We start from the raw sequence: 19,396 nt of genomic DNA on the forward strand, positions 1-19,396 counted from the left end.
CTTAATGAGGTGTTTATTTACCGAATTTCATCTTCCTAACTTGACCTGCTCATGCGAGTAATTTTGACTGAAATTTTGAACCCTCTCAACTTTCATTAACGATGCGAAACCATGTTCCAAAATTCACTTCAAACTGATCAATCGTTTCCTAATGCAACATCGCTTTCACTGTGAACAAACGAATTATGGAAAATCACCCCCTTCCCTTCAAACGAAAATTTTCAAAATCTTGGGAACACACGCTCAACCATTTTTAATGAGGAGTTTGTATACTAAGGTTCATCTTCCTAACTTGACAAGATCGTGAGATACAAACAAAAAACGGACACGAACATGTCATCCGGACATCCGAATCAACCTAGTCCACTCGTAGAAGCTTTGCTTTGTATATACTTAAAACAAACAAACTATTTGCTGAGCAAAACAATATATTCACATAAAAAACTACATACATGTTACAGTTTCGCCAACTAACACTTTGGCTTCATCAGACTAACACTTTGGCTTCATCAGACACTATCTTGATATTCCATTTCCATTTCGTTACTTGTGATAATATTTTTGAAATTATTCACTCAGAAACTTCGGTAGTTATTAAAAAGATGCGGATTATATTCATAGTCTTGTATATTTTTTCTTTCCCAAATGTTTTAATGTAATGTTGCGATAGAAACAGGCGTGTGAATCTCTCAACTTGCTGAACGACTGAAGTTGAGACTAAGTACTTGATGGTGTTTTAAAATGATAGATATTCGTACTTAATATCTGTTCCTGAATATATTCAGCAAATTTGCTGTTTTTAGCGAAGTACGGTATGTTAGACACTGGGGTCTTATGCAGTCGTTTTGACGTATGATTAGCGTCATACTAAAGGCCTGACTACTGCAGGAAACATGTTAGTCGAACTCTTTAGTATGACACTAATTACGCATCAGAACGATTCTGCATAAGGCCCCTGAAGTTTACTTAGTAAAATCAAAAGGATGTATTGAATTGAAACTCTGGAAGAAAATTCACTAAATAAAACTAGAGAAAAATCTCAAGTGCAAAAGTACCACTAAATTCTTGTGAGCAGATAGGTTATTATTTCACGAGTAACACAACTTATTTCATCTGTTTGCTGATCAGGAAATCTTCGGCAGTACCTTAAGGTGAAACATTAATTTCGAAGAAATCGTCAATCAAAATAAGGTAAAACGTTTTGGGAGTTTTAATAGTGCTGTTCAAATAGCATGGAAAAGGCAATGATGATTTGCGGCTACTTTTATTTTAGTCCCTCCTCCAAAAGAGTAAAATGGCTGTATTTTCGAACATTGCACAATATTTTACTACATATCTAAATTATTAATATTTGGCAGAATTAAATATTGGCGAATAAAAATGTAATTTTGTTTTCCCCAATTCAATGGCCTCAAATTTATAGTAGTAACAAAATTCTTCAAGCCAATTTTGTTCCGTAGAATAATACTTATTATTGCACATATAGTCACAGCAGCTAAATATCAATGGAACAAATACAATTTAATGGATTGTTTTGTCTTATTTAGAATTGATCTTTGCTGGGTTTCAAAAATAATTCCCACAAATATTTAAATTTGATTACCTTCCTATTTCGATTTTGGTGCAGATGCATGGTTAGTAGGCCAGAAAAGATGGTTAGATTGTGGTTTGATAACATTTGTGTTTTTATTAGTATTGGAATGTGAATTATAAAATATGAATATAGTAGTACACGAAATTACTATTTATATATGGGCCAATATCAGATTAAAGTAGTGATATGTAATATAAAAGGCCATTATCTTATTTTTGATTTGGTATGCATATTAGTATTGCATGTGTAGAAAATAATTTAATGTTTCACAAATATGCATGTGAACACCTAAGCATACCCTAGTAAGAAAATGTAAATTTATTTTACTGAAAATTTGGTAATTGATAATCTATTGAAAACCGATTATAGAAACAATTATAAGAAAATTGTGAATTAACTCCGATCAGTTGTTACTAGTACTTCATTGCAAACTTTTTCTTTTAAAAATGCCTTTATATAATTTGCTGTTAACAAAGATAACCTAATTACTACGCAATTTTATTTCCGTGTTTAGCTAAACAATTTTCTTGTATTTTGGGAATCATTTCGTACGAATTCTTTAGCGTGTTTTCAATGATGAGAAATTAGTATTCTTAAGCTCATAACAGCAATAGGATTCTCAAATGTACAAAGACGAATATGGACCCTCTGAATTATATGTTGACAGGTTTACAATGTCAGATTTGGAGTTACGAAAGAATAATAAATATTAATTTTTATTTTAATTATTTTTTTTAGCAATTGTAGAGACATGTTTCCTAACAGCTGCTAACATGCTGGCCCTATATCAAATGTCCAATATATATAATTTGTTACACACTTATTTTTATCAACATGTGCACAATTAGTGAAGTTACACGGTAACTGAATAGCAATCAATTCACTTGACTTCTTAGTTTTGTTGAGAGGTACGTCTACAACATGTTGGTCAGCCAGCTATGATTTACCCACCTCTTCGGTGGCATTTAGAAGGTCTCAATATGATATCACGCCTCGAGACATTCAGTAGCCGACGAGGTTATACTGACACGTTGCCCGGACCTGTGGTAGTCAATTTGTGTAGCTTCGCTGTATGCTTCTCGTCGACTGTTTCCACTAATAAAGTACCATTCCGTGGCTTCTTAATATCTTTAAACTGGCCGGCGTTGTAAGTAATAACTTTATTAATAAGAAAAGAAAACAAGCCCTTAATACTAGGTAACCAAAGAAGTCCTTGCCGTTCTAGAGCAGTGATAAACAAAGAGCAATGCAGTGGACGGTACATACCTTTCGGTTTCGAAGGAATTTCCATCAGCATCCAACAACTTTTTGCAAACGCTCCTGCAGCCGCACAATACCTTGGTGATAAAACTCGGCGGTCATGGATTCAAAGTAGTACATGAATGCGTTCCGCATGTCTCCCTCATTTGCGAAGAATCCCCTCGGAGGTAGTTGTAGAGGGAATGAAACAGGTGGTAATATTGACGCAAGGTCCGGTAAATATGGCGGTCCATGACTGTCTCTTAGCCAAGTTGCTGACGCATATCCCGGATCCTCTTTGCTACATGTGGCTTGGTATTGCCATGCAGAAACAGAATACCCTTGGGATTTACCAATGTTGGCTCCTTCTGCCGTAATGCACGGTGCACCCTTTGCAACTGCTGATAATAGAGGTCAACAATGATGATCTGACCAGGTGAAAGGAGCTCGTAATGCATTTCCCAACAATTACATCATGTAGAGAGCATAACCTTTCGTAAGTTCAAAGGAGGTTTTGAGATGTAAGGAACACAGGGTCACGTGGCGACAACCAATGTCTGACATGCTTGGAAGTGTGATCGAGGACCCCTTTTTGTCACTAGTGTGCAAGCGATCAAAAATGGATGTGTTTAGGTGCCGAGTGCCACTCGTTGTTCCTTGTTGGCTGCCGACAACGTGTGGGGTACTCACTTGCTTAACCTATAGGACTTCCCTATCTCATGTAGGTGCAGTCTGACGATTTCAGCGGAAACATGGAACCTTTCTGCAAGTTCGCCACACGTTAGACCACTGTCGTCCTCGATGGCTGCTTTCAGGGCCTCTTCATCCAATACATGAGGTCATCCACTGCGAGGTTCATCCGAAAGGCTCCCATCTCCCGAACGGAATTTCTAGAACCAATGCGTTTGTTTACGGCATTCTACCTAAATGCTTGGCATATGCGGCAGCTGACAGATACACTTTAAAGTCATACAACAAACACATGCGAGCAAGCTGTTTCGAGACCTCCATTGCTCTTCGACACTGAACGAGCTATGACTGCTGTATGAGCGCCAAGTGTCTGTATTAGGGAAGGTCGATGGTCAAAGTAAATCCCTGATCGCTTGGCAGGCACGTGTGTCATTTAGTTTCCTCTCTCTAAGCGCATGATTAATGGGACGTCAAAAACGGCAAGAATTTTTCTGCTTACCTTGTACCACTTGAATGGTCAGTTTTCTACAAGGTCACTAGAAAGAATGAATGCTACCTAACGGAATCCAGGCAGGGTGAATCTGGTGGGCGCGTTCGAAGGGAGCAAACACGTTAGCGACAATGAGCATTACACGTAAAGTAAGGGTAGTTAAAACACGTGGGTTTTTGCTGTGATGCGAGTTCCTATAGCTTTTGTAATGTTTTCACATTAATAAATACATCACTTGTAACATAAAATACAGCTTTTTTAAACTATGCAGAATTACTCCGCCGGCGGTAAAAAAAATATCTAATAGTCATCTTTCATACGCAGGCACTTATTTTAAACGTCGTATAGCACCTGTAATAATTTTACACTAATAACCCTATATTTGTGAGCATAAAATACAGCTGTATTACTTACTATTTAAATCAGTCGCCCGCAGAAATTTGTTCTTTATGAACATGTCCTTCGGTTCAGTGTGTTTAATTTTATCCGTAAATGTGGTGTACCTAAACTTAATCTACACCAAAATTTTAACAATTCAAATGTCGGTATTATTTTCTTTATTAAATATTGCATCTAAACATCAATATTTGTTCTAGATTGATTTCTGTCAACTAATTAACAAACGATTTTGGAAACAAATTATCTATTTTTTACAGTTACAAAAAATATAGAGTTACACACCTGTAACTATATTCTTCAAACAAAAAATAGCTGTTGTTACATATATACCATTAAACACACACACACACACATACATACATACATATCTATACACACAAATATAAATATATACATTATTGTACTATACAAAATACATATTACAGTAAAATAATAAGTCAATATAACAGAACCTTCATCCTCATAACAATACCGTCTATAGCATATAAATACAATACAAAAATAACATCTTCAATGTATGCCTGTATATACTATACATATATACACAAATATAAACAAGCAACACTGGTCCCGTTACATCGTTATATACATATATATTATATTTTTCGAATTATGGTGTTTGAATGTATATAAATCTAGCCACACCATAAGACACTGTAAACAAAAATATTTTTTAAAAGAAAATTAATTATATATATATATTTACTGTCAAGTACCTATAGTTTCCTTCAAACATGGTAACTTTATACGTCTCTTAGTATCAGGGCTTTTGAAATAAGTAAATTTATGTAAGCTGGAAAAAAAATTGCAATGAAAATTATACACAAATTAAGTACTTCACTAATATCACAAATAACTACTTTAAACTTTAGTTACTAAACTGTGATCTCGGTTACATTGTTCAAAATTCAAAATGTTACCTTGAAACCCCAACCACTGCTTGTTTAGGATATCATTCTACACAATGGTTGGAGAGAGAACTGAAGTATCGTGCTGCTGAAGTAAGATGTCCTAAACAACAGCGGCATTTGGGGATACACGGTAAAGTTCTGAGAACTTTAAACTACGTTCTTAAAACGCATTCTCAAATCCAGGACTGAAATATCTGATAAAGATTTTCCAATCATCTATCTTCTTTGTTTAAAAAAAATAAAATGAACAGACATGTTGTTCGCAAGAGACACGGGCATTGAGTGTATAAAGTACTTGGAGAAAGTCCTTTATTTGTTAGAGTGAAATAATTGAAGATAATAAAAAGTTCGATCTAAGGAAATGGCTCTGATGTGTCTATGGGATTCTCAAGTCATAAATCAGATGAGTTATTAATACAGAAAATGTATCTCTTACCTCCTTTTTCTGAATATTGAATAAACAACAACTGACGATTCGAAAGAAAGGAAAAAAAAAAAAAACTATCTGTTCTATATTTGTATTCTTATTTAGGAATCAGGTGACAAACCCATATAACTTAAGGTACATTGTTATATTACGAACACACATTTTGTAATGAATTCCGAACTTATTTTATGGAGTGGTTATGTTTTGTCAAAATATCAATGGAACATTTGAAGTTAACAAATAATATTCATTTTTATTTGGTATTGGTCACTCAACAGTCAAAAATGTAATTCAAAGAGAAAAAGAAACATGTTTCAAAAACATACATGGTTTAACAAACACACACTAAAAAAAAGAATCTATCAGACAGCTCATGGCAAAAATAAACATGAAGCACTTTTAAAATTTGAGAATACCAGTATTAATCCTAAACGTCTATCTCAACATTTTATAAAAGAAAAAATTCTCTCTTTCGTTCGGAATGTATTCTAATAACACATTCCCGCTGGTTGTTTAACGTCCTTTTCAGGGTTTGGCTATGTTGGATAGACCTACCGTTTAACGTGGAATCCGAACCGTAGTGCGTATGCTACTCATACAACCATGAGGAGTTCGACTCTCCTTGCTGTTATAGAAAGAAATATAGATAAGTACCATTAAATTGAAGTGAAGCATCAAATAGCTAACAGATAAGTCTAGAAAAACAAGTGCACGAAACGCACACAAAGTTCACAGCATGAAAAACGCTCTTTCTAGCAAGCGTGATTGTCAATCTGAACCATATTACATTGGAATATCTTATTAAGTAATGAATGAGTATGACATTCAAATTACATTATCTACCTACATATTATTAGGTAACGAACATAAAAATGAAAGTAAAATACATGTTGAAAGACTATTCCGGAATCATTTTTCTTGTTGGTTATTTTGAACATTGAGAAAGCAGTTTCACTCTCATTTCAAGAGCGAATCACACCAACTTGGCTTAAAAATAGATCCACAACCAACTTAGCGAAACTTTTGGATATTCTGAACTTCAACAGACTTCTAGTTCATTACTTAATACATCATGAAATTTAACTGAACCTTATCAGTACATGTTTTCATGAATCTTCCATGATTTGTTAAATTTAATTAGAAGAACTGAAACATACACTCACATACATGTTGATAGTTCAATAGGGAAAAAAGTTAACTAGTTTTTGTTCGAATTGCATTAGTAAGGCGCATTTTATACCACGAAAAAAAAAAAAAGAAAAAAAACGGACCCGGAATGCAATGGGTGGAACAGAATTTTTGTTGTTCTGAGGATTTTTTTTTAAAGCTTACTCTATGTTGATTCACTTCATGCGAGTAAAATACTGAGCGTATATATGTCAAACGAATGACTTGAATGGGAAATTCATGAACAATCTAATAATAAAAATAATTGAAATAAACGACCTAATATAGAGAGAGTCTGCTCAAAATGCATGAATTTTATCTTCTATTCAAATAAAAATAAAAGTACCTTTCAGGATGATAGGTTATATTTCATGAAAACTAAACCATCTAACTTCGCCGTTGTTTCCAGGAATTCTACCAGTTTTATGATAAAAACGTTTTTACAAAACTGACATCACATCACTTATACTCGATATTTTGGCCCACCGCGAAGAAAGTGAAAAAAGCTGAATCTAGATATTCAGACACACACACATACACAGATGAAAAAGTAGTACAACAGGTGAAAATGTATAGAAAATATTAATACAAAAAATGAAACAAATAAACAAAAAGTATCTGAGTCTTCAGCATTTTAGTACAAGTACGAAAGTTCCAACTGCTAAAAGAAATTTCGAAATGCAAAATAGCAGTCTCAAAAATTGTTTAGCAGTCTTTTGCTTGAATATTTGAAAAGTCATTTAAGTAAAATGTTCAAAAAAATTTAAGCAAAACCACAGTAATATAAAATATATCCTTAGGCATTATTCAGTCTCTTTACCAATGAAGCAACATCGAATGTAATCAGAATAGAGATTACTGTTTACCTGAGGATGCTTCAATGCGAAAAATAATTATTGTCATCTAAATTTTGGCACATACATTATTTTAGCTTTATATAATTTAAAAAAAAAAAATGGAAGTTGCTTTCTCTGAATAAACCGTCACAATAAGATTACCAACAACCTAAGTTTTGTCATCAAATAAATATCTTCGCTACAGTATTAATTTTAATTACACAACAAAATATATTAATTGATAAATTTCAAGCAACTAGTTTTAAATAGCAAATATTTACTTTGAAACTAGTCCAACTGTTTTGCTGTTCGCATACAACAATACAATCAAAGTCAAATATTTAAAGCTCAAACGCTTTCTTTACCATTACTAAAACGAAAATCTGCTCCAAAAATATACATATAATATATATATAAGATCTCTCTATTTATATATATATATATATTACAATACATATACACATAATACAGTGTCACTTTTTAACATAATAGTTATGGGAAACACACATTATTTGTACAACAAAAATTTTACCACTAAGAATGTTGAAAATATTATAAGCTACGTACTCAGTTTCTTATTGTGTAGATAACAGATATACATATTTGGACGTAGCAAATGTCTCAGTCAGTTCACACACTATACCCTGAATGTCATTGCATATGATGTTTAAACAACTAACAGCGCACTTTATAGAAACAATCAGCAATAATATAGAGAAACAGAAATAACAAGAAAAAGAACAGTATAAAATTAAAACACATATTTATAATTGTAAACCAAGGAAGTGGGAGGACATTTCTTTCCATACTGTTAAAATTACACAGGTACATAAATATTATTTTGCATGTGTTAATCCAAGATAAGAGTGAATGTATAACTCAAATATATATATATATATATATATATGATCACATGCCTTTCACTCTTTACATAATGACAACACATTTGAGGCAACAATTAGTACAATTCTTAGTATATCAAGTGAAATGATATCATGATATTATACATTTACCTATTCCAAATAATACATATGTGAAAAATAACGGGGAACCAAATCATCATGATTATACATGAAATACATTACATCTTTAAAAAGAAAGGACAAATAAAAATGCCATGGATATCACTGATTAAATAAATATTCCACATAAAGATTATACAACGTAGAACTAGAATATGTAAGAGTATAAAATAGTATATTTTTTATATATAGGATAGACCATGTATTTTAATACACCTTTGTAGCTCTTAAACTAATAAACTGAGAATGCTGAAATTTTGTATTACGAAAATACCAGAAGAGGGACAATGTTTGACATACAATGCATACAACTAGATTAACAATGTTGCCAACCCAAAATAAAGTTTCATTTTTTTCAAATGGCACTATATCTGGTTATTCCATATTTCAAATCTACATATTCAACGAAAACTTATAATCGCACTTCTATGCAGTGTTGCAAACTAAGAACGCTACATCACTATAAACATCGAAAAACAACCAAATTCTGGAGCCCTCTAGTAATAACGCAAGTGAGACGGACAGGGCAACGCATATCCAAAGTACCTTAGTGTCGAATATTACGGTTATTATATGACCTATTTCGAATAAGTACAAAGTTACAAGGAATTGAAAATTTGCCTTTCCTCACAAGACTTTATTTCGAAAAAGTATTTACATAAAAATGGAATAATTAGTGGGTAATGGGGACGTCAGCAGCGAGGCTACGTGTTTCCGTCACGATATTTAGATAAGTATTACATCTAATTATGTAGATGGTTTTGAATAGACAAAGTCCATCAAGCCGTTTACAACAATTTGATACCTAAAACTGTTCCGGAGACAAGAAAAAAAAATGATAAAACTGCCATATTGCTTAAAATGGCGTACTTATGGGAACTTTTTAAAACTGTTGTTGCTTTCCTTTGCTTCTATACATCCCAACAACAGTTTTGGGCAGATGCAAATACAAGTTCTCAGAATTACATAATTTTAGGCAGCGTTGCAAATTTTACCAGTGTTTACCATATCTCTAGAACGACTTGAGACATCAAATTGCTGTAAATGGGGTTATGAGTTCTACATCTATATAAAATTAGATGTGGCACTTATCTAAGCAGTTTTTCAAAATAAAAGCTTTTGAAAACAGTCAAATTTTCAATCCCTTGCAACTTTGTTTTTATTTATTCGAAATCAATCATATCCTGACAATGAGTTAGGCACTAAAGTACTTTCGATGTGCATTGACTCTTCCGTCTCACTTTAGTGATGCTGTAGAGATAACCAAAATTTGGATGTTTGTGGTACTGTTCCATCCTCAGTTTGCAACACTGAATAACAAATGTGATATAGTAACTTTTTGTCTGACGTGTAGATTTGAAATTTGTAATAACCTCGTAGTGGCATTTGAAAATAAACTTTATGTTGGATTGGCAACACTATTCACTGGTAGTATCGCAAAGTATGTCAAACAAGTCCCCCCCTGCCGATATTTACATAGTACAAAATTTTAGCATTTTCTATTTATTCGTTTAAAAGTTATAAGGGTGTATCAAGATAAATGGTCCACCCTGTATATGTAAGTTATAAAACATTTGATTAATGGGTTCAAATACTGGTGTTACTTCAGTAAATGAAATGATTTCACATGTGAAATTCACAATAAAATATTCCTACAGGATACTGATTACAGCTACCATTGGTTAATGTTGTACCTTGCACCATAAAGCAAAACTATAATGGCTACACCGCTACATTTGTTATTTATATCTATGTATAAGATTGATAAAAAATACAGTGGAATTCCTTTAATTCGGTATTTCCATGTATAAAATCATTTAATAAAATACGCTATTTTACAAAAATTAATATGAAGAGAAAATGCAGCTAATAAATCAGTTACATACGATATAATCCTTGGGGAATAGCGCCTTTCTTTCTTTTTTAAAAATTAAAATAATGGAAAAATAAATGGCAATAGCAAAACTTGGACTTCAGAGTCGTTTGGTATCTCAAAACTATTATGAAACAAAGAGTAAGCCAACGTCTTTCAAATATTGTTTACTCCAGCCTAACCTAACAATACATATGTAAAATTAAGAGACAGCGATATTACGCAAGGACAAACAATATTTCAGTCACTGACTATTTTCTGGGAATATTTTTAAAGTACTAAACCAATATGAAGCCCGACATTTTCATAATTTTATTTTTCGTTATTGTGAAAATATTGGCGGAAAAAAGGCAAATCAACATAGATGTCGTCTTCATGGACATGAACAAATTATGGTTTAATAGGTAACTTCTTGTGGAAACATATTGTATAAAAAATATTTTCCTTCACCAAATGAGCGTCTTTATCTAATAAAATTATATTCATGTATTAACCCCAAGGTTGTAGTAAAAATTATGAAGCGATATATTTGATTTCTTAATTCTAGTTTCGGAAGCTAATTACGTTAACTTATATATGAATACGAAGAAAAAAGTTCAAAAACTGTATATAAAATATTAAGTTTGCAAGTTTTCATCACAAAACTCTTGCAGGCAGTCTTATAAAGGCTCTAATTTTACTGAGATTCACAGAACTGTTACTCAAAAGGCCCCAATATTTCAGCCTTTCAGTTTCTTACAACAATATTACACAATTTTTTAAATGTTACTTATTTTCAGCTGCATATTTATGAGAAAGTAAAACTCCAGAGCCTAGTCTATAAAAGAGAAACATTTCAACCATTGATATAACGTATTTCGCGCGCAAAGCACACTTTATAACTAAGTAGAAAAAGTACCACCGCAGCAATGGAAAAATAATTTTTGAGATATTTCGACATTCCCTAATGTCTTCCTTAATCGAAAACTTTCATGAGAAATGATGATGTCTCGTCTTCTTGGAGTCCCCTTCAAATTTTAAGACCAAATTGAAGTTCTAAAATCAATTATAATCACCATTAAATAGTCTCTTTATCTTTCTTTCTCTAATGGACGATTATCCACTTTCCAAATGCTCCTAATTATAATGTGTTTGAATGATGGGAAGACGTCCAAGAAACAACACACTATTTTTACTAATAATTATTACTGATTTTAGAATCATAATTTAATGAAGGGGATAACAAGAAAACTAACAACTTACCCATCAAATTTTTCGAGTCAAGAAACACGCGAGAACAACTTCAATTGAGTTAACTTAACCATTATAAGAAATGCATGGATAAGTTAGCATTTCTCCTTTAAATTAGTTTAAGATATAGTATAATCAACTCGAGATTCCACTGTACTTCTTTTATATATATTGATATATACGCGTGAGAAAAATTTGGTGATTTCTCGCACCGAAACAGGACAAAAAGGGAATTTCTATGAACGTTGATCCTAAGAAAGAAAAATACAAACAGAATTATACCGACAGGAGAGCTTGTCAATGTCAATTGTTTTTACCGCAGACGTATACCAATAATAAACATACTAAAAAGGATATGAAAGTAAAAGAATATACAATTAAGAACACCCCCCCCCTGCCTCCTCAAAAATAGTATTATTAGGGTAAATTTACAATATAGGTACAAAACTTGGGCTAAAACAAAATCTTAAAACTGTCGAGCAAACCGATGTGAACATACATAACGCAGAACTTCACGTTTGGACACGCACCAAAAATCGCATTGATTGTAAGATCGAGGCTTCAGTTGACACAACGCTGGTAAACCAATACTCGTGATTTATATAGAGTTCCGGTTCAGAAGCGTTTGGAAACAAAGAAAAAAGCAGACTAAGATTTTACGTGAGTCTGCCCTACGTCCGTATGTAACACTGGTTGTCTAGGATGAGAATTACTATTCAAATGAATTACAAATTAGATCTATCAGATGTACTGTACACTTAGCTGATTGTTAATCTCCGAATACGCGTGCCAAAGAGAGATTCGTAGCCACACAAATATAAGGGAGATCGCTTAAGTTAGGGAGAAGGGAAGAGGATAATGTAACTGTAACTTAAAAAATAGAAGTCACATACTACTACCTGAAATACGAGATCGATTAGGCTCAATACTTATAAAATGTATTCACCATGCAAAATATTAAGGACGATGCACAAGCATTCCTGAAATATACTCCTGTGAAATTGGCGAAAAGTGTTTCAAACGAAATAGCGTTACTATTTTGACGCGTACTACGAAAAAGGCGTTACGAAAATCTCAAGTCCCTGAACATCTTAGCTTCTTTGTAGTCTATTAACGTAGCATAAGTATATAGAATGAAATTTTATGCTCACCAATCCCAGTCCTTCACTAGAATCCGTCTGCTAACATCACTCACGGCAGTTGGAAATCTTTCATTGAGCTCTTCTTTCCCTTTAGTTAACCTACTAACACAATATTTTCCAAAAAGCAGACCACGGGAAGGTAACGATAATGAATCGTACCCTTTTCATTTCCCTATAATGTACGCGACAACACATATCAAAATAATCACTTACAATATACATTATTGTTTTTTTCACTCACACATATTATTATATATATCAGTGCAGCCCACTTACAACGAACTTGGAAATCGCGAATTATTGGATATTATGAACGTAAGTGAAATCCCCGTCACCCCGCCTATTTCAAACATGAAAGAAATGACCGTATATTACGAATAATATTTTCCGTAAAGACCGCTTATAGCGAAGTTTTCATAACGGGATCATGTTTTCTTCTGCTTATGGATAACTTAGATACCGCGGCGGAAAAGGCTGTTGATCCTGAAACTTGGAGTGAATTTCAGGAAGCAACGACACAGGGAATTACGTCCGTCGAGTACGTCCTGCAGATGATGCGCTTGTAACAGAGGATCTCTATGTTGATAATTCAATTGTGGAAAGCGTGAGGGGAGCTACGTAGGAAGATGAAGCAGATTCCGATGATGAGGGAGAAGTGGAAAATATGAAACAACCCGTGAGTTCCAAAGAAGCGATTCAGTTTGGAAAACTTACAATGCTATCTTTTCGAACAGCAACACAGTGCCGGACAATGTATTTTGGGCATTTGAGGAAGTGGAAGCGGCGGTGCTACGAACAGCGGCAGCAGACACGATTCAGAAGAAAATTACAGACTTCTTCAAGCGTGCTTGAACAGGTAGGAAGAACTGCAATAGGTACGAAACAATCCAATTAATAAAATTATCTTCAGATATAATGCTACACTGTTGTATGTTCTATTTAAATTTATCTGCTTGTTATCTAATCCTTTGTTGTTTCCATAATTCGGAAAAATACATGAGTTTGTTCATAACGAAGTTTGGATATAAGGTACTCATTGTGTAGATCTCTTAAAATTCGTTACATGTGGGCTGCACTATATATATATATACAGGGTGGCCCAAAAGTAGGTATACAGTACCGTACTGATCAGCTCATTGCATTTTATATAATTTCTTATTGTTATCCATCAGGTAGACTTAGTTTCTTTATTATTTGTTCTTAATGTGTTTTTACTGATATCTTAAACTCGGAACAGCCTAAGCAAATAAACCGATAAACTAGAATGTTATATTTGATCAATGCAGGAGTGTATACCTACTTTTGGGCCATCCTATATATATATATATATATATATATATATATGAGTAATGAATTGAAAATTACACAATAACTATGCCAGCCCAAATTATAATTAACTTTGGGGAGGGTTATGATCTTTTCGGTGATCACGTTATCAAATGTTCAATCGATGGATCACTAAAAATACGGCATTTTTTTAATACCTTATACGCGGAAGAAATGTACAATAAGGTGAAAACGTTTTTCTTTCATACCAAATCGCTAGATCTATCGGAGGGGATTTCCATAATGGGAATATTCTAAATCCTCAAAATTCACTAGTAAGTGAAAGCAATGTAAGACCTACGACCCCTTATAATTTGTATTTTTTCAACCAGGAGTTGAGCCGAGTTCAGGAAATCGAGGTTTAAAATGCTTAGTCGACAGCCTTCTGAAAATTAACTTTTTCTTTTATTTACTCCCCATTATATCAAGGGATCTCTCTCACTGGTATAACGGTTAGCGCCCACGCCTTTGATGCACGTGATCCTGAGTTCGATTCCCTGTGGGAGAGCATTGCAATTTTAACGCATTACGGTGGTTCGGATTCCACCTTAAACAGAGTTCCCTCGGGGTTAAGCGGTCAGCGTACGCGTCTTTGGCGTGGGGAGACCCGAATTCGATTCTCGGTGGGATCTCATGCGGTTCGGATTCCACGTTAATCAGCAGGTCCACTTTCGTATAGCCTCGCTGCTGCAAGGAACGCTACACTTAAAATCAAATCAAATCAATTCCACCATAAACTGTAGGCCCATATCTCATTTAGCCTCGGTGCTGACAAAGGAAGCTAAACTTCAACAAGTAATAATAATCATATATTAAAGAGAGTAGGGAGCCTTCAAATGTGGTGGGGTTTCAGTTTCTCATATCTTGAAGTCATCAATTAAATGTTGTTTCTATCATTGGAGAACACTTTCCTGATGGAGCAAATATCCGTTCCCTCGTCGCCCTTTTATCGAAACCGTTTGTTTTCGAACCTACATCTTTGAAATGAAAGACGCTGAATATGAAACATTTTTTTAAGCACGTGCTAATTCAATAGAAGTACCCTGAAACAAAATATTCACATTGACGAGGAAGCCTCTTTCCGCCCCAGCATTTACCTCATACATACCAAATTCAGCGACTCTTCTTGATTACACGGAAAATGTATCGGAGATTTTAACATTTATTATTTTTTCTTTATATATCCTAATCTGTTAGAGATAAGCGGATAGGAGACTGCGAATCGTGATTTTGTAATATCATGTCACTGGATGGTCCTCAGAACTGCTAAGTTCACTGGTGCAATTAGTACACCAAAGTATACAAATTCTTTTACTTTTTTTTTTTTTAAAAAAAAACTCTATTTGCGTTGAGTTCAGTATCAGCTTGTCAGAAATGAATTATAATTGCGTTTAACAGTAATAACCCAAAACACATAGCTCTCTCGTAGCTATATAGTTAGCGAACGAGCCTTCGGTGACGATGATTCAGGTTTGGTTTCCGATGAGAGGTCATGTGAATTACATCCTAAATTACATTGTAGGTCCACGTCTCATATAGCCTTGACACAAAGATACGCTAAATTCCTATTCAACTAATAACCTGAAATGCTTGAGTGCCTCCAAGCTGGTATTTTGGTTAGCGTTGCCGCCTTTGGTGCAACGGATCCTAGGTTAAATTCTCGATGGTAGAAATTTGAACACATTTTAGTGGTTCAGTTGGTTGATTTTGAGTTAGCAACCGTTTCAGCATCGAGGTTACTGGATGTGAACTACAGTTTAACGTTGGATCCAAATGAGCTCCCACCGAGAATTATTAAAGTGGAAACAAGACTCACAGATGCAGTGCTTGGTCAGATATATACACAATATACTTACTTGCATGTCCTGCAGAATCCATAGACATTGTATCGGTGGTTCGATAGTTTCTGAATCATCCTGTGTACTAACTTCAACAGTAATGGTCTTTTTTCTTGACACATATGTTACTTCCTATTTTCCGATTCTAAGTTGCTCTTTGACATCAATTTTACTTAAACTCTTACAAAACCCGTTAATACCTTCCCCATATTACACTAACACAACGTACTTCTTTAACACACACACAGTGAAAAGTGACTGATTGGACCAGGATCGAATCCAGGACCTCCAGCATACCGTGCCGATGTGTTAACCACTACGCCACCCAGTTCGCTTCCCAGAACAGCCCCTCACTCTTTCATCCTCAAGATCGGTGCTCTCATCTCGAACAACATGGGCCGTACCACAGACCCCTCCTGTGATTGGACAATCCTGTGTCCATATACCGAGCACCTTATGACGGTTGTGATTTCATATATATATTAAATGAAAGGAGAAAACAACCTCTCCTTAGTTCACTTTAGAGAAACTTCACAGGAATATATTCAGAGCAAATCTGTATCGCCTTCTAATATTTTGTACGTTGAGCATCTTCTACCAGATGCCTACTCTGCCACTGTGCCTATTCTGCATCTGTATTCTGGTAGCACTTCGTGACTCCTTACTAGAGAAGCTTGTAACAAACCTGACTTATCACCTTGAACTGATAGTGATAGACCATTGTTCCTGTGTCGCAGTTTCCTTAGTATTTCCTACATTGGAGTTAATTAATCCATAGCATTTTCCATATTAGAATGAGTGAGGATGAAAGTTTAAATTTTGAGGATGAATATATGATGACAATTTCAAAACAAGGATCTGCTTTAACTTCTTACGCCAGTTGTTAATATTCGAAGTCTTATTTCAGAGGGGAAAAAATTATATAATTTTAGTATAAGGTAGTTACTTGTCTCATTACTACTATATTCTCTAGTATTATGGGATGACGCAAACTTCCAGTAAAAGAAGAACGATTATTGCTTCTATTCTGATCTAAGAAAAATCAGGATAAGTAGCATGTCAGCCTCGATTTTCAGTTCGTCATTAATAAATAATGGTAGAATATATCTACTAGAATATATCTGCTAGATACGTGGTGTGCAGTATAAAAGGATAGAGAAGAAGCCAATAAATTTTTGTTTAGTTACAACTTGTTTTTTTAAAAAATACTACGATATTTTGATATTAGTTGTTCCTTCTAAATATATGAGTTATACTTGTCTACTGACAAAGCTCAACCTGTTTCCTCAACCGGTAAATTAGCAAGGAAGTGTTTTCGATCTAGATTCATACTTGATTGATGTTAATTATTCCTATGGATTGCGAATCACATAATACTACATGGACCATACCCAATTAATATATATCTTTGTACAAACTAATTTGCCGTCATCCCGTCACATTTCTACCTCCGCAAATATCCCTGTAATTTATACCGATAGAAATAATAACGCCCCAGCCGGGAATCGCACCCGAAACCTTGTGATTTGTGAGCTAGTTTTAACATCTCAGCTCATTGTATCACGCAGGTCGGCTATTTATTTTCTTCCTCGTTTGAGTGTGAGGAAATCACCCAGTTTCGTTTGGGCAGTTTACTTTTCTCACACGCGTCTAATATATAAAAGAAACAAACAGAGTACACAGATCAAAGTGGTTGCTGTGAGCCAACTTCTTCACCTATTACTGGTTCAAGTTTAACAGCAATATCTCCGTTACTTTGAAGCACTACAATATGTCGCCGGAAAATACACCTTGTCCTTCGAGTAGGATGAAAATATCGGTAATATAAAATCATAAATGCAACACCTAAGAAGAAGCACACAACTTGCGTTATTACTGCAGGATAAAAGAACCACATTTCAGAATTAGCAGCTATACACCAAACAATTATCATCCCTGTATTTTCAATAAAGCATATCAAATAATACAAAAAGTAATTGTAGCGAGTTTGTCCATCTTTGGCGGTTATGTAAGTAAAAATGTACACAAGGCCTAAGACCAAACTGAACAAAATATCTTCACAACGGCTACCACATACTTTCGTCTGCTGTGAAATCAACCACGCTGACATCACCAAACAGTGGGATAGGCAGATCATTCCCATCCACGACGGATATAACGATGCAAATAGGCTCAGTGCTAAAATCCTGGAAACTGCAAAAAGAACGAATTCAATTAGAATGATTTATTGCAAGTGGGTAGTGTTCTTCATAAGCATACCTTAGATAATAATCACACTGGACAAAAATAACCTCCTTTAGAAGGAACATTGGTCGTTAAAAGAATCATAACTAAATGACCATCATTACTGACCACTGCAATTAACTGGAGTAAGTTTGTTAGTCCGTAGTATGCTTTATTTAAATCTTTACTTTTTTAAGGGGCTGGGCTTGCTCACGAACAGCTCGTCAAAATGGGTCGAAGCAAAGATTATAGAAGGGCAAAATGAAGCCAGTGTGTTGGGGGCATGCTTATGAGCACACAATCAATGAAGTTCCTCGATTGGTGTTGGCTAACGTATCTATAAGGAATAGTGTAAATGAACGCAAACCGGTGTTACAACCATGATCGCTAAAAACTCCGAAGCCAGACAGACCACTGACAAAGTCTCACGCCTAGTCACGGAAAAGAGTTTTTAAACCCAAGAGGAATTGGTTCATTTTGACGAATTTTTGAGACAACTGCGAAGAGAAATTCACGTTAGAGGCATTTGAAATTGAGTAACACGAAAGAGGATACGTTTCACTGTGTCGCATAAATATGCACTTTTCGATGGCCTCAAGAAGTAAAAAACTGTACCCTAGCGGATTGGAAACTTGTAGTAGTGGGTTCAAAGAAGTGAATTTTTATCTATGTTCCAGTGAAGCAAGGCACTGCGTTTACTGAAAGCCATTTCTCCAACATCTTCATGATGAATGTATCACGTTAAATTCACAGGGCTCAAAGTGGTTTGCACATGGTTTGAGGAGTATTCAATCATTCTATCGCATCTGGTCTGCTCCGAAAAGTCCTCGAATTTAAAAATTCAACGGAAATCTGTAGGATTACTTGCTGCAGCGGAAGAAACACAAATAGACATCTCTGTAGTAGTAGAGATCTAGAGATAAGCGAAGGAATTCATATCAATTTACTATACCTACCTTTCGTGGAGTCACTTCCAAACAGAATCCACC

General features: G+C 34.6%; 1 protein-coding gene across 1 annotated transcript in view; it reads right to left on the reverse strand.

Moving 5' to 3' along the window:
• Positions 1 to 4,547: 4,547 nt before the first annotated feature.
• Positions 4,548 to 19,396, reverse strand: part of LOC145675106 (XK-related protein 6-like) — a 40,457-nt gene continuing 25,608 nt past the window's right edge. The window contains exon 5 of the mRNA XM_081745477.1: positions 4,548 to 18,377. Coding sequence (XP_081601603.1) covers positions 17,869 to 18,377 — 509 coding nt within the window. The 3' untranslated portion in view covers positions 4,548 to 17,868. The remainder of the gene's footprint in view (positions 18,378 to 19,396) is intronic.

Source organism: Thermobia domestica, chromosome 2, assembly GCF_964235325.1.
Source record: "Thermobia domestica chromosome 2, izTheDome1.hap1.1, whole genome shotgun sequence".
NCBI lineage: Eukaryota > Metazoa > Arthropoda > Insecta > Zygentoma > Lepismatidae > Thermobia > Thermobia domestica.